General features: G+C 41.9%; 1 protein-coding gene across 2 annotated transcripts in view; it reads right to left on the minus strand.

The window, feature by feature from the left end:
• LOC137273696 (retinoic acid receptor RXR-like) overlaps positions 1-16,152 on the minus strand; it is a 56,316-nt gene extending 40,164 nt beyond the window's left edge. Inside the window, exon 1 of one of the 2 annotated variants that reach the window (XM_067806495.1) lies at positions 15,946-16,152. In XM_067806495.1, coding sequence (XP_067662596.1) covers positions 15,946-16,015 — 70 coding nt within the window. In that variant the 5' untranslated portion in view covers positions 16,016-16,152. The remainder of the gene's footprint in view (positions 1-15,945) is intronic. The other variant, XM_067806494.1, reaches the window with a different exon arrangement.
• Positions 16,153-17,072: the final 920 nt, after the last annotated feature.

Genomic DNA, 17,072 nt, shown 5'->3' on the forward strand with positions numbered 1-17,072 from the left:
ATGACGACTGCACTACACACTCGCGTCATCGGAAGGAAAGTAGCTGAGCAGAAGGTATTAATGGCTGATAAAGGCATCACTTCTCAGATAACCGTGCAAGATGAACCGACCATTGCCTCCACATTTGCATGTAATCAGTAAATCTAGCCTAACCAAACATATGCCAAATATCTAGAATACCTCCAGTAGTCGCACATATCTGCTGCAGGATACAGCGTATATGAGCGGCCCAGGTCACTCGGTACAGCCCGTGGGACACTGAGTACCAGCAGAGGCACCTCACACATAACTTCCACCCTCGCACTAAAAGTCTACCGACTACTAACGTTATGACCACGTTCCACACTACTGCAATATTGTAGCTGTGCACAGGGAGAGGGTGCCGTACTGCTGAATATGCGCCGACACAGTGGCGGTGCTGGAGTAGCTTTCCGTGACAGCTGCCGCTTCTCTGACAAAAGGGGTGGGGGATCAAGCATGCCAACAAGGGCAACTCAAACTACACATTCGTAATTGAAAGCACAAAAGTTTCTTTCAGCCAATCAGCGCCGCTTATTACAAAAGTATGCAGCCAATTACAGCCGTACTCTTTCGAGCGGAGGAGTGAAGGCTTGCACAGCCAGCTTCCCTTTCCATATGCAACAAAATCAAATCTAACCGTCGCTCCTACGGCGATAAAAACATCTCTTACTTAAATGTTTCCTTTGATTTAATACTCATCCCTAGAAATGACACTGGCGCAAAGTGAGGCCTTGCGTAAAACAATGATGGTAACATACACTCATATCCCACAGAGATTCGAATATTTTCAAGCTTTGTATTCTTCCAGATTATTTTTCTTTTTTTATCCGTGTTTTGTCAGTGTTTCGGAGTGGAGAGAGAGTGAAAAAAGTTGAGGCTCTATATAGGTGAAATACCCACCGTGCACACGTGACCCTCCCGTTCTCGTAGCTCCCGTACTGGATGTCGTCGACTATCCTTATTGAAGGGGGGATCCATTCAGCCAACATCAAACAGAATGAGGTCTTGTTGCTAAACAATTGTGACAAATTTGCGGGCAATAATCAAATGGTTCTTTTCTGACTGACATATGGTAAAAGCGTGTCATGCACGTGTAATCTGAACATAATCATTTAGAAAACATTCGTATTTCAAACTAAAGGTCGTATTCACTGAATCTCGGGTAAATCCTTTAAAGTTATATTTAATGGACCGATATGGGTTTATTCCGCTTGATATGAAGCAATGGGTCGACATGAGGCCGAAGCTCGCAGTGGCGAACAGAAGCGCGCTTAACGCTACGAAATGACATTTTAAACTTTTCTAATGAACTCTTTGATGGGACTTCAATCATCGATTTTTTTACTCTGTAATCACTTTAATTGTTTTCAGCAATCATCAAACAATGATGGGGAAGCCAGAAAAGATGGAATCACGTGGAATGGAAGGAACTGCAGATTTGTGTGATTCCCACTGAGAACAGTCTGACAGTGTCGGTGTGTGCAAGTGCGCTGAATTACTCGGCCTAAATCACATGTTTGGCGTCGTTGTTATTAATCAGATTCTTTTGTTATCTGCGGTCCATTGGCTGCTTGAGACTCGGTAAATGGGGATTTCAGACATGTGGACTTAGATTCCATAGTTCCCGCTCTCAGATACAGCATATGCCGCAGGTACACAGTGTTGGTGTACACGCAGTGAAAGAGAACACAAATGCAATGTTCAAATGTATGTTCATATGTAACGAGATAAATCAATATCGTGGATAAAACAGTTTGGTCACACTTTCTCTTGACTTTCAAATTGCGATACTGAGTGCAGTAGAATATTGCTTGTTGAGTGGGATTACGACGATTAAACCCGTAAGCATATAACAATACTGCCGTGGGTACCCAGATGCAGATGATGCCCTTAATGATGAGTTGTGCGCGATACACCTTCCTAACTTTGGGTTACCTGCCACAAATGTTTGCTTAAACACAACCAGCCTTCTGTAGCCAGTTCACACTTTACCTAACTCCCAAACATCCATCCCATCTATCTTTGCGTTAAACAACATCTGTTTTACCGTCAAACATCACCAACCCCATCTATCTTACCGTCAAACATCACCAACACCATCTATTTTATCGTCAAAGATCACCAAATCCATTTATCTAACCGTACACCATCACCAAAATCACTTATCTTACCGTCAAACACCGACCAACCCCATCCATCTTACCACTAAACATCAACTCACCCAATCTATCTTGTCACTAAAAATCACCATCCCAATCTATTTTTACTGTTAAACATTTCCATCTCTCATACCACTAAACATCAACCAACTCCATCTATCTTACGGTCAAACATCAGCAACCCTATCAATCTTAACGTCTACATGCATATAGACGTCGGTGATCCTGTTTTGCCAACCGACATACACCACTATCCCAACAGTCCCGATACAGATATCACTACGATAGCCTTCCCGGAGACTTTAAACAAAACTATGGCAGTGAATATTAATGACATTTTACTGAACTGTCTCAATCATTGTCCCTTCCGCTTACCCAGTTATGACATGCTAAGTTCAGGGTCATAATCGCCAACTCAGCGGGGCTCCTTTCAAATATGTTATGGACGTATTTGTTTATAACAAAACTGTCCAATGAGAGATCAAGGAAGCGTTTACATTTTATGGCTAGGGTGGTGCTCGTTGGGTGATGGTGATTCTTATGGAGAAACATGCACAATGAGAGTGACCTCAGTCGCCCATCCCCACCCTAAACTTGTATGTACAAAAAAAGAGATTCCCCATGGCATGTACATATCAGCGGCTCCTCATGCCCGTCTCCGACACACCTCCACAGCGGTGGTGGAAGCCTGTTGGCCTGTGAAACGCCGCCTCCCAAAATGGTTAAAAATCAAAATTGCTGATAGCAATGCAGGACGACCAGGACGCAGACTGGAGACCATCTGTACAGTAAAGACACGGCACACAACCCACAGCCATACACTGTATCTCACCGAAGGTTGTTGTATGCTGGATAGCAAGCGACGTTCAAACTGACCCCAGAACTTCAAATAGCGATGACGTGGATAAATGAAAGCCTATATTGTTGGCATGACATGACGCAGAAAAGAACTAATAAACTACACATGGCGATGGGTAGTGCAAATGAGGAATGCCGTTTCGTTGAAGGCCTCCAGTGCAGATTAACATATTACAGTGACACATTACTCATGCTGGACGGGTCAGACGCCTATGGACCAACACCAACGGCTCCAGCGTACAACAACACAACCACGCCAGCAGACACATTTGAATTAAGAGACCGACACATGACATTTACAATCAAGAAATCTGATTGGCCCAAAGCACTTGAGACCCACATGCACATAGCAATCAGCAAAAATCTTGAAAGGTAGTACAAGAACATATATTTACTCATATATATATGATAACAATTGACATGATCATACTAACTATTAAATTTTACATTGAACAGTGTGTTATCACTACTGAAATAAACGGACACACATGTTCAGTCATGGATACAGTTTACCTATGTAAGGCCATTTACAACAGAAAGGGGGGCATGTTCGGCACAGTGTAAAGTATGGGATGGATTTTGGAATGGAGTTTGGATTGGAATGATGGAATGAAATTTGGAATGGAAATAAATGGAATATACTCATCTTACACTAAACAAACCAGAGTTGTAACGGCCTCCAAACCAAAACTAAATTGACAGTAAACAGTTCAGGAGACACTTTCCCTCCCGCTTACACCCCTCCAGATGGACGATAAGGCTAGTGGCAAACAGAGTTGTGGCAACAGCCTTTCTCACAGTCCCTCAACTGTTTTATTTTCCACTATGTTCACTTAAAAACCTAACATAGGAATTATATACACTATATGTAAACCATTTTAATTTTGGACATCTTGTTCTTATTATCTACTTAACCTGGAAAGTATTATTTAAACTTGTCATGTGCCTTCGAGCATGTGGTGGATGGGCCATGGCTGAAGAGAGAAGCTGACACTCATGTCGTCTAGCTCCTATCAGTGACCAACTGTTAATAAACCGTCTCAGCATATTTGAATGAAGACGTGTTTACAAAGAGCAAATTTGTGTCACTCCAAACTCCATTCCAAATTTCATTCCATCATTCCAATCCAAATTCCATTCCAAAATCCATTCCATACTTTACACTATGCCGGGTATGTTCAGAGATCTAGCAAAGGATTTAGCAAAGGCTCTGCATTTAAAAGGATGGTGAAATTAATCGGTTATAGATGGACGAATGACTGTCGAGGTCTTTCTTCTGTTATACCACCTTTCGACGGTCCTATCGCCGCTGGTAGATTAAGGCTGGATGTTCGGTTCGCACTGACATCAATCACTGTACTTGCTGGTAACGTGCCTTACCAGCATCCCAACATGGCGGCAGCTAGATCGCTCGGTGATTATTTCAATCGAATTAGCAGTCTTCCAGGTGTATACAATCAAAATTATTTAGCACTCTGACACACCTTGATGGTGCAAATACATTGAATGCACTGAATATGCATATTAATGTCTATGCGGTTGAGTAACAAGCATTTTTATTAAAATCGCGCGAGGATGTCGTTGACTCAAAGTCTGGATGTGGGTCTGGATGACTCAAACACATCAGCTATTGTTTTGTTATTACTGATAACATCCCATATGACCACACACAATTCTAAATGGTTTTTGCATAACCAGTGAAATTTTTATCATGATACACTGTGACAGAACTGTACACATATTTGATATGTCCCTGAAATTCGATTCGAAAGTTTCAGAAACCTTCTTTCCTTTAAAGTGAATTGTTTGGATACCTTCCAAATTCACAAAATATACTGCAGTGGAGGTTTTTATGCCCAGAAGTTCACTACGTGATTTGTTTCTATTAGGTGATTTAGACCATTTATAAGAAAAGACAATATCTCCACATCGTGTCTATCAGCGGGGACGGGCTTATCTGTTCTTGTGAAAACAAATCTCCAGATAAGGATAATTATTTACAACTTCTTTTAAATACAATATAATTAAAAAATTAAACGTTCCGCTAACCCCTCCCCGCCAAATTACTAAATTCTTTTAAAGGATAATCTAAATTTCCAAATATTACAATAAGAAAGCTTATATTTCATGGGGATTTCCTGACTCTCGGTCATATATATTCGGCACATAATTCCCCTGAAACCTGCGACAAATTCTTCGTTTATGAAAACTGATAAGGTAAATGGAGAACAACATTGTGTGACAAATGTCATAAGAATTACAAAATAAGACAGTGTATTGTTTGTCGAAAGTCTTTGAGTAATCTATAAATGCTCACTTCATATATCTGAACTGTCGTACATCCATCTCAGCTTAGGATGATTTAAATTTTCGCTAACATTTGCAAAAATGATAAGAAATTTTCTGTAGCCCAAACGCTATCCATGAACACGCTTGAGTTGGATTGAATGTACCACTGGATACAAAGAGGTTTTTGAGACTCCTGTTGATGATACGTGAAAAATAATTTTTGAGATCAGCTTAAGATTGTGACAAGTGTGCATGAGTTGACCTACAACTATTGCAAGCACAGTGTTATAGCATTCCACAATATGAGTTACTCCATGGTGGTTTTGTTCTACAAAAGTGGCTGATACATACAAATGGTCGCTATGTGTTAGCAAATGGTATAGGTTCCACAAAACCGGAAAGGCTCATGTAAATGTCTTTCACATTACTACGGAGATTGTGATGTAAGTCACCAAAAACGTAAGGAGATATTTAGGAAGCACGACCACTGCGCTCTAGACCAAACTCTTCTCCCATGGTATCTAATCAATTAGGATTTATAAATAGAGGTCGTACATTATGCAGAAGGCAATCCTGTCAAGATGCCGTCACCCGCTCTTGTTACTCATAGCTACAGCTTGGACGAAACAGTGCGTCTTTATGCAATGAATCGTATTACTGTGTCATCTGTAGCCTGTTCATCAAATTCCAAAGTAGATTGTTGGTATACAGCTAGTGACAAATGAAACCACATTCTGACCCTCACAAATAGTAACTAGGAGTGTCGGTAACACTTCTCTCATCTTATAAAAAAGAACCAGTTGCACAGACGGAAATACGACGGCAGCTGTTCTGTTTGATGAGCAATTTAGAAGTTGATAAATAATAAGAAAGGTAAGCTACTTTATTGGTGAAAAGTTCTTTAAATTATGATGTTTCGGTATAGGTTCTTAATCCATTATATTTTTGTTTTGTTTTGGTTCTTAATCCAGGTTGTGTATAAAAGTCTTTTTTGTGCTGTAATACTTCATTCATGCTTGACAACGGTATACGATATCGCCACAGACACGTTTCATCATAGTATAATAACGTTATCATCATTAAACCATGTTATCGTTCCTAAGATGGTAACTATGCAGTCTCACTACCCACACGATGCATATTCATCACAAGACTGGAGAAATGTCACAGTAGTGAGTGATCATCAGGCGCTATAAGAGAGGAAATTATTGATCAGTTGTTGGTATCTACACAAGCTACCCCCAACCTATAATCCAATGATGACCCTTCTACCAGTAATTTGAATAAATAATCAATGCCAAAGTGCCCTTTATAGTTACTATAGTTAATATCCCAGCTACACTTCATAGGCATATACTGGAGCATTTAATTTTTGTCTTCAAAATTATCTTTTAAAAAAGAATACAGTACCTTTTGTTTGGATTAACATAGAATATTTGTAAATTCATTTCAAAATCGAATTTTCTAGATTGAGTATAATCACGTTTTGAAACATGTTTTGCTTCCACTGATGTCTGCAAACATTTCGTTATGGTCCCATGATTCAACACACATTTTATGTGGCTTTTGACACCATTTAACTACAGAGCTACATTAGGACCTGGGAGCGACGGCATGCCCTTGAGTCTGGCTACTTTTGGCATGTGTGACGACGACGAAAACTTATGAAAACAATGGCAATGGCAAACCAGTATTTGAACATGAACATCGGTATTGAACAGACTACCGATGCGAAAAAGTATCCCTGTCATCAATCCAGTCGAGTAAAATAACAACGGTACACAGATGGAATGCAACTGAATATTTTAGCAAGAGCCACCGCATACTAAGAAGACCAAACCGTGAGACTTCGAGTGCATTATTTTATGTGCGCATGGGAATATGCATTGCGTTAGAACACAACGTCACATCGCACGCAATTTGTCGAGACAGTGTACTTGTGGACTAGTTAGGAGCGGTAGTCGTCCCAGAGCACAAGCCAGTCGATATGAGGGAGACAGAAGACAGTGTAGGGGGTGACGGGCGTAGATTCCGTAGCTAAAACTAGCAGAGTGACCGCTGTGTGTGACACTCTCGGCAAATAATACGAGATCAAGATCAATAGGCGCAAGTGTTAGGCTGGTATTGAAACTGGTGGCAAGTTAATATCACTCTCTCTCTCTCTCTCTCTCTCTCTCTCTCTCTCTCTCTCTCACACACACACACACACACACACACACACACAGGATCACAGGATGGAGACTTAATGACCGAAAAGTAAAGTAGCATTACTCTGCAATCAACCATTCATAACATACTTTGGCATCTCTAACATGAATATTTGTCACTGGAACCTAAATCCGTACGATTGTGGCGACACGTTGACGCTTTACCTAACAATGTACATGCACCCTTTGCCGTCTATCAACTCGTTCACGTAGGCAGCCTGTCTAAATATGTATACATACTAGTACGAAACATGATGCACAACTTGGGGACTTGACAGGTATTGACTACATGATGTCAACCAATAGCTGAACTGCAAGCCAGGTAGGTAAACTCCAACATCCCAGCTTGTGACGGTTTGTTCTTCTAGACTGCAGTCCAGACATATCCCCGAGTTGCCGGCCACTAGTGTGTCCAACAGTTTACACGTCACATCTACTTTTCCCGACATTCCATAGTAAATCTTTCTCTGAATATGACAAGTTATTGACCACTAGGTTATATATAGATTTGGATTCTAAGAATATACAGCTTTGAGAATATAGGTTTGTTAATCGGAATATCTTTCGAAGTTCGAAGTTTCGAGTTCGAACACAACATTAATGGGAATGTTTCTATATTGCCAAATGAAAGACATTCACGGCCACGTGACAAGGTATTTGTCGGTACTGTTATGTAGAAAACACAATCAGGTGCCTGTTCAGCTTGTCTAGGCCATCGCAGATACGTCATATGAGTGTTGCACACTTTTGTGTCCGTTCAACAAACATTCCGTCAGACAGTAAAGTATTTCTAGGTAGCTCAGACGCACAGCATGGTCCAAGGAAATGGTCGTGAATACCTCTTAATCATCCCAGTTATTTTGGCTCAACTCGTGCGAATATGGCCTCGATATGTCAACACGCATCTGTGGAAATGGAAACCACACAAACAGCAAAGTGATTAAGGGATGGCAAATAGGTATCTCAAGTCGGTAAGACATCGAGGTCAACCCAATGGGATTTTTAACCACACTTATGTTCCTGAACGCACAAAAGTGTATGTGCGTGCGTGAGTGCGTGCGCACGTGCACACACGAGTCATTCGCAGACATCTTACCCAGCCAGACAAAGAAGTACATGTACCTGCGTTTGATCTGCCATGGAATAGTTCACAAATCCATGCCGGACTAAATGTACGTGTAGCATGTCCATTTGGTTCATCCCCCTTCGGGGATGTCGCGTAGCTTGTTCATATGGATTCTGTCACCTTCGGGCTTGGCGTGTAGCATGTGCATATGGATCCTGTCACCCACAGGGATGACGAGTAGCATGTCCATATTGGATCCTGTGCTCGTGGGGATGGCGTGTAGCATACGTCTATATGGACCCTGTACTCGTAGGGGTGGCGTGTAGCATGTCCCTATGGATCCTTTCACGTCCACGTGGATCCTGTCACTCGCAGTGGTCACAAACCCAAATATGTTCACCTTCGCCACCGAAGCAGGTTAATCCCGCAGTCAGCTGCAAAATGTACAACTTGTTGACGTAAATGAAGGTGTCAATCACCACTAACGCCACCAAGTGCATCGCTTCATCGGTGGATTTATGATGTCATGATAACAAATCACCGGTAGTAAAATCAATAATCGATACCTATCAAAATCAATAGTGCGTGTGGCAAAAGGAACAAATATTGTAGTGGCTATATACTTCCATACAAGTTTAACCTAAAGGAGGTAGATTAATACCTGTCTAGGTGTCAAGGAGCTCTATACTCCAAACGCACTGCTTAACCGACTATTGAATGTTGGCGAATTACAGTTGATACCTGATAGATCCATTTGGCACTTGTTCGTCAGATTCAGTAGCAGTCCGGGATGTCAATAGAAACCTTATGAAACGAATACTCATCCGTATTTTGTCGAATGGAGGTCGTTTCACAACAAGCAGAAAAGGAATCCATTGTAAGAGTATATGTCGCGGTGGCCATGTCGTCGTCCGGGGGGTGATCCAGTGCACTGGCCAAAAACGTCCAGGCTTCCTCGTTGTGGTGGTTTAACTGGTTATCTTCAGACAACAACGCGGTCACGTCGAGCGTGACAACACACAAACACTGACACCACAGGCCCCTCTAGTGATAGTGAAGTAGAAACACAGTGCTGCAACTTCACACAGAGTAGTAACGAACGAAGTACAAACAATCTGATTAATGAATACTTTCACTCTCATTATGTGCATCTACTAATGTCAGAAGTAGCCTCGGGAATTGTTACTGGAAATTTGGCTAATCATTTTTTAAATTGTCAAACACGAAAAACTTGCTTCTGGTGAATATTTATACAATCATGTTTACCACGTGTGGTTATTTGTTGAAATTAGAAAAACACAAAATTATCCGCAACTGGTAAACAGTTATTTCCTCAATGTCATTAGCAATGACCGATGAACAGTTTGATGCAAGTGGTGGAGTGAAAAGGAACATTATTATTATCAAGACGATCAACACATAGTCACATCTTGATCAGAGGATATATTAAACGACACATCCTAGCTCTATTTGCAATGACTGAATCTTAAAGTTTATGTCCACGGATGGGCTACATAATAAATGATCACCGCTCGAATGTTAGGAATTCTTTTTTTCTAACAAAAATATACCTCATAGTATTGTCCTCAGCAAGAACTGATCTTTCTTCATACACGTCCCCAATTTTCGGGTTGATTCGACTTAATATAACAACCTTTGAACGTTCGCAACACAAATGTCCCTACGTTCAACACGTTCGTGATTGAAGTAAATCTGTCTTAAATATATATCTGGCGGGATGTAAACTATTACAGGAAAAAGTGCATCAGTACATAACAAGGTAAACAAATAACTAGAATAATCTGTAACAACAACCGCAATGGCACTTGACCTATTCTTTTAATTGTTTGGGGTTTTTCAAATTCAGTTTTATGTTTTTAATTTTGTAGATGTGGCTCTTTACCCCTTGCCACCCTTGTAACTGGACGTTTTAGCTAACAAGCGTCCTTGACTGATTTCATCCCAATGATATGAAACAGTTTCATTACAGAATATTTGAAGAAGATTAATATTTTTAACGTAATGTTCATTAAACGGTTAATCGAGACACGCTCTCATATAAACTTGAGTCGCATTAAATCGTACCTATCCCATTGAATAAACCAATCATGTAAGAACACTTACCAGTATTATTAACAACATTGTACTAACGTACTATATCACCTTGTACAGTATTGTCCTCTACAAGAGAAGAACAGTAACTATCATATTTTAAAGTATACATGCTTCTAATGTCTTAGAGTAACATATGACCCCGATGATAAATAGATGTTTGTCTCTACATTTGACCTCAGTATATAAACTCTCGGCCCCTACAGACGACCACCAAAGAAGATGCGACGACAGGGCACCGTTATATTCCGTGAAGAACGTTCCAGACGTCACTTTTTATTTCTTCACTCGCTTTCGAGTCAAATTATTCATATATAAAAATAACGTTTTCTTACATAAATACCACGGAAATATGGCCACCTTTCTCCCTCCCCTACATTTTACACCACGACATTTATCCACAACATCATTCGCTAATTGTAGATACAATTCAGCATGAACATCGGATGAAAAATCCTGGTCAATAATGCCACTGCAGCAGTATTTTATCAACTTCAACACATGAACAGCAGACATTCAATCCATAAATAATCCAAGATAAGTTCCTGCATTTGTTCCAGCAAGCGTAAAGTTTCTAACATATACCACAGGCATGAGGATGTCATCTTAGCGAAGCACACATCCCCTCCGCCAGCCACCCCTCAACACACATACACACACCGACACACACACACACAGAGAGAGAGAGAGAGTGTGTGTGTCTGTGTGTGTGTTAGGATGTATGGAGCTACTATGTAGAAATAGTTTAATGTACAAGGCACGTCACATCCTGTTCGGTTTCCAGTCACTTCGAGTTAGGCATCCAAGTGGGTGGACAGCTATCGGACTCGTGGGGCAATGGCACATCGATTTTCATTAACATACTGTTTTAAATTATTGCAAAATAGTAATAGATACCGCATGATTCCTTGTGTGGATGGATACAGTCTGGATTTGGGGCGAGTGAATAGTTGTCATGTAGTTGTAATAGATACCGCATGATTCCTTGTGTGGATGGATACAGTCTGGGTTTGGGGCGAGTGAATAGTTGTCATGTAGTTGCAAATGCGATGATACTTTCAGGATGCTGAGAGAACAGAACTGGTCGAGAGCGAGTCATGGTAACCTGTCTATGAATTATGAAAGTAACCCGTGATTACACCAATGATGATCTCAAAACACTGTGGTCACGCCTACGGTCGTGCAGGCAACTGAAGACTATTTATTTAATAATTCCCATTGGAAAGCTGTGGAGCCCATTTCAAGGCAACAATCTTTGTTGAACAACTATCAGTTAGATAGCATGCAGGGTCTAGTCGCACTACGGCACAATTCAATGTGCGATCAGTCGAGTATGATAAGCGATCTCAATTGCCAAACCATACGATATCATCTTCCCCTGTTTTCACGCAGATCGGTTCAACATTTGTGAAATTGCTACTTTGTGGAGTAATGTACAACATACGTGACTTTGATTGGATGGAATTGTGCGTAATTGCTTGTTGTACTTCTTTAATTTTTCCACTAGCGGGAAGGTCACCATCAACATCGGGATCACACAGTTTAACTCTTGCCCAGTATCAGGCACACAGGGTACTTACTCCACGTTGCTATGTACTCGCAAAACATTATCCTCACTGTAGCGTTAAGTAATGGCTACATGTAAATGTGACTGTCCTTGCAGGGCTTTCGGTAATGAAGCCCTGGTAACGTCCAGATCTATACAGAGCATGAGGCATCAGACCTGAAGCAAACAAATACGTCTAGATCTGCACATGAGGCATCCACGAGAAACAGAAATACGGTGCATGAAACATCAAACGTGCTTCAGAAATAGGTCTAGATCTATACATAAGGTATCAGACGAGAAGCAGAAATACGCTTAGGTCTCTTCGGAGCCTGAGACGTGAATCGGAAATACGTATCGGTCTGTTAGGGACATTGGCGCCAGGAAAGAAATATTACAATTACCATCATCATAGGAATGGTCCTCCTGTATAGCATTTTAGTATTGGGGAAGAAAGCACAAACTGGATATCGGATATTTATTGGTGTAAATGCACAGATTACTCAACCAGTGTCTGCACGAAATCGGGTAAAAGATAAGACACCACAGTACTTCACTATCCCGAGTAAAACTTCTTTTCTGTTCAAACGCACTGAGCAGTTACAAGTATCGTGATAAATACAAATATCAAACTCCCCCAACTCGTGTTAGTTCTCACACACTACGATATTGACTTGACCCGTTAGTGCATGTGTGTGTGCGTCTGCGTTTGGTGTGGTGTATCTGTACCACATGGTCTCAGTTAGCTGTACTGTATCTGTACCACATGGTCTCAATTTGGTGTACTGTATCTGTACAACGTTGCTCCAGTTTGGTGTACTGTATCTGTACCACGTTGCTCCAGTTTAGTGTACTGTATCTGTACCACGTGGCCCCAGTTTGGTGTACTGTATCTGTACCACGCTGCTCCAGTTTGGTGTACTGTATCTGTACCACGTTGCCCCAGTTTGGTGTACTGTATCTGTACCACGTGGCCCCAGTTTGGTGTACTGTATCTGTACCACGTGGCCCCAGTTTGGTGTACTGTATCTGTACCACGCTGCTCCAGTTTGGTGTACTGTATCTGTACCACGTTGCCCCAGTTTGGTGTACTGTATCTGTACCACAAGGTCCAAGTTTGGTTTACTGTATCCGTACCACGTTGCCCCAGTTTGGTGTTCTGTATCTGTACCACGTGGCCCCAGTTTGGTGTACTGTATCTGCACCCCGTGGTCATAGTGCGGTCTACTGTATCTGTGCCTTTGTAGTCACAGTGTAGTCTACTGTATCTGTACCATTGTGGTCACAGTGTGGTTTACTGTATCTGCACCACGTGGTCACAGTGCGGTCTATTGTATCTGTACGATTGTGGTTACAGTGCGGTCTATTGTATCTATTGTATCTGTGCCATTGTGGTCACAGTGCAGTCTACTGTATCTGTACCATTGTGGTCACAGTGCAGTCTACTGTATCTGTGCCATTGTGGTCACAGTGCGGTCTACTGTATCTGTGCCATTGTGGTGCCATTGTGGTCACAGTGCGGTCTACTGTATCTGTGCCATTGTGGTCACAGTGCGGTCTACTGTATCTGTGCCATCGTGGTCACAGTGCGGTCTACTGTATCTGTGCCATTGTGGTCACAGTGCGGTCTACTGTATCTGTGCCATTGTGGTCACAGTGCGGTCTACCGTATCAGCACAGAGCGGCGAGAGCAATGCTGAAGCTAGCGGACTCGGACGACCCGTCCCCACAGCTTCACGAACAACCGCTATTGCGTGTTGGCCATCCATTAAATACACCAGTCTATGACAAAGTTATCAATCAACACGGACGACATTACACATTGATCCTATCAGAATATAGCTGATCACTCAAACGTTTACATAATCAAAGTAGAGCCAGTGACCTGCACACCCGGCCGGTATATGTAACTCTTGCATAGTTTTCTGTAACATGCTTCATTTGACGAAGTCGTCCCAGATCACGTTGCTTACATCTTTGCCCTTGAGTGTTGGCCATACGTGTACACATAGGGTGTATACTCGGCCCACCCTATGTGTACCCTCTATACCAGCAGCCAACATCTGCACACGGCTTGTTCCTAATACATCAATCATGGACGGTGAAACTCGAACACGGACAAATAACATTCCCGAATTGAAAGTTTCCACTGTCAAAGTTTAGTTCACATCCCGAAGGCTTATGGACACTCTGGTCTCGGGGAAAACGACATGCAAAAAAACAAAACAAACAAAAACATTTACATTTGGTGAAAACCAAAGCTTGGAAACAGATGAATGTTCATGATAATACCATTATTTCTCACATACGAACCAGACTATATGTGCTTACATATTTTAGCGTGATCTACATGTATTTTAACCATGGATCTAAAGAGGCTGGTTTAGCGAAGTATCCTATACCCACGCTACCGTGCCAGTTACCACCGATAAACTAGGTGCTTATTTTTCCGAAGATTATTGTGAAGCAGTTATTCCATGCATATATAGCATATGCAGTTCAATATACATATTCATATACCATGTAACCCTGTCGAGTGTATTTACCAGGAACGTTTAGATTGAACGGTCTCGTAATTAAATGGAACGTTAAGAGAGCCCTTCAGACATAAAACTGTAGTTTGGTAAATGAAAAGACAGTTGTAGGTTGTAAGTCGGGAAGTTAGCGGTCACTGAAGTGAGACTAGTTACATGAGAGGGGAATCTGGTACATCCCCCGCCAGGCAGGCCGAACGACCGACCGACCACACCGTCACCGAGCGATTGTTGCTGAGAGGGAGGCAGCCTTCAGGCGGCAGATCTATTACATGACCGCGAGAGGAAACACAAAACTAGGAGAGAGCTGTGCACTCTACCCGTCATCCGGCCTACTTGACACCCCCTCCCCCACTACCTCCCCTCGCAACTCCTGCACTTCCTTTGCCACATATTATCGCCTACACCAAAGTTTTACTATACAAGATAGTTAAATGCAAAAGTGTACCATTTAGCGGGCACATGTCAGTTACAAGGAAAGGAGTTAACACAATAATGACATCATACCTTCTTGCTATCATTTGCATCCTCAGGGGTTAAGTAGTGTAAAATGTGACGGCCATAATGAAATATTGACAGTCTTGAAACAGGGATGAGCTTCCTGGTGCTATGTTTCTCATTAGCGGTATACTTTATCAAAACGATATATTTCCGCATGGTCACTATTTCGAACCTTTCGAAATTTGGCGAGTGCGTAAACTTTTAACGTTGTCGCTTTAAAGTCGGGAGGAAATGAAAAGTGATTTGCAAACTTCAAAGAAAGTGAGAAACGTTTCGTACTTGAAACATTTATCTAACACTAATGTAAGTGACTTCTATCTACTGAACACGAGGAATGCAGTACAGTAGTGTGATTAATTAAACACACTAATAAGTATACACATCTGCCAGCTAAAACTCTCTGACCACCAGGTTCGCCCTCCATCAGTCTGCTGTAATTGGCTTTGGGGATTTACACCCATCAAATTATGTTTTGTATTTTTAAAGTGTTTAATGCTAACTGTCAAGTGTGCATGTAGCAAATAAAATCACACTCTTTTCGCACTGTTCAAATTAGGTCAGGCGAAAGCATGAGAAAATTCAATGCACGAGTAAATACAGCGGCAATTTGTAAACATTAAAGAAAAACAAAGGGTTGTCAGCAAACACTTACCGGTTATACTGGGGATGTACAGTCCATTCAACGTGCTCTCTGTCTGGCGGGGGTGGAAGTTAGCCACCATTCTTGAATTTTGAGCCGTTTTGAGTGTTGTGTATTCTAAGCCGTGTAACACCAACGAGAATATTGTACACAGTCGTCCCAGCGTACAGGAGTCATACCATTTGTGACCGGAGGGGGGCGAGGTGGGTTACTCAGTGCACAGCCTCGCTTTCGCGTTGCTCTCCAGCTCGCTACCTCGCTGGTGGAGCTTTTCGTTGACGACTGCGCTTGTCAGTTGGGCGAGATCGATGGAGTTTGAGGTGGCTCGAACAGATTTATTGGGGGATACTAACACAAAACTCAAACGCCATTTATTCAGTATTGAAGGAAACTGGCACCAGAACCTTTTCGTCGTTTTGCTACTCTCTGGTTCTGCACATACTGAAGGAGTGAAAAAGACATTTTTTGGCTGGGTTTCATGTTACTGAGAAGGGGGAGTGAGTGCGCTCAACTCGCAACACTCGGTGACCGGGCGTGAGTACTGAGAGACCCCGGCGGGTCTGATATGTGCCCGACTCTCTCTCCACTCGCTACACAAGAACCACACGGCTAGAATGAAAGGGTTTGAAAGGGGAAAGCATGTTGCAGGGTCCCAGGGCTCGCTTATACAAGTGAGAGCAAATCTGGACTTAATCCGCGTCATTTTTGTTAGCTATTGTAGCTGCGTGCGCAAAGATAAGTGAATCATGTCAGTTGAAGGAAGGAGCTGGCTCCTTGTCGCGAATTGTTCACAAAGGCTTACACAAAAATCATTGTCAGCTTGGAATCTATTTCAACCGCTTGGAACGTTACAAAACTGCGGGTCGCCAAACACCATATAAGGTGCGGAGCGGCCGAGGAATCACTGACAACAGAAACAAATGCTGAATCCAACAGGAAACGACTTTCAACAAAGTCAAAATGGCTTACTGATGTACATGTGCCTTTCAGAGCTAACCCATTATTTATTGGACTCCTGTAAATGCTATTTGGTAAATGAAACTGAACTCCTAAATCGTTACTAAAACACATTGACAATATTATATATGCAGTTAGGTAAATAATGTTTGTGTCATGTAGAAGCTCAATTACACGAAAGC

The sequence above is a fragment of the Haliotis asinina genome, chromosome 2 (assembly GCF_037392515.1).
Source record: "Haliotis asinina isolate JCU_RB_2024 chromosome 2, JCU_Hal_asi_v2, whole genome shotgun sequence".
In the NCBI taxonomy this organism is placed as follows: domain Eukaryota; kingdom Metazoa; phylum Mollusca; class Gastropoda; order Lepetellida; family Haliotidae; genus Haliotis; species Haliotis asinina.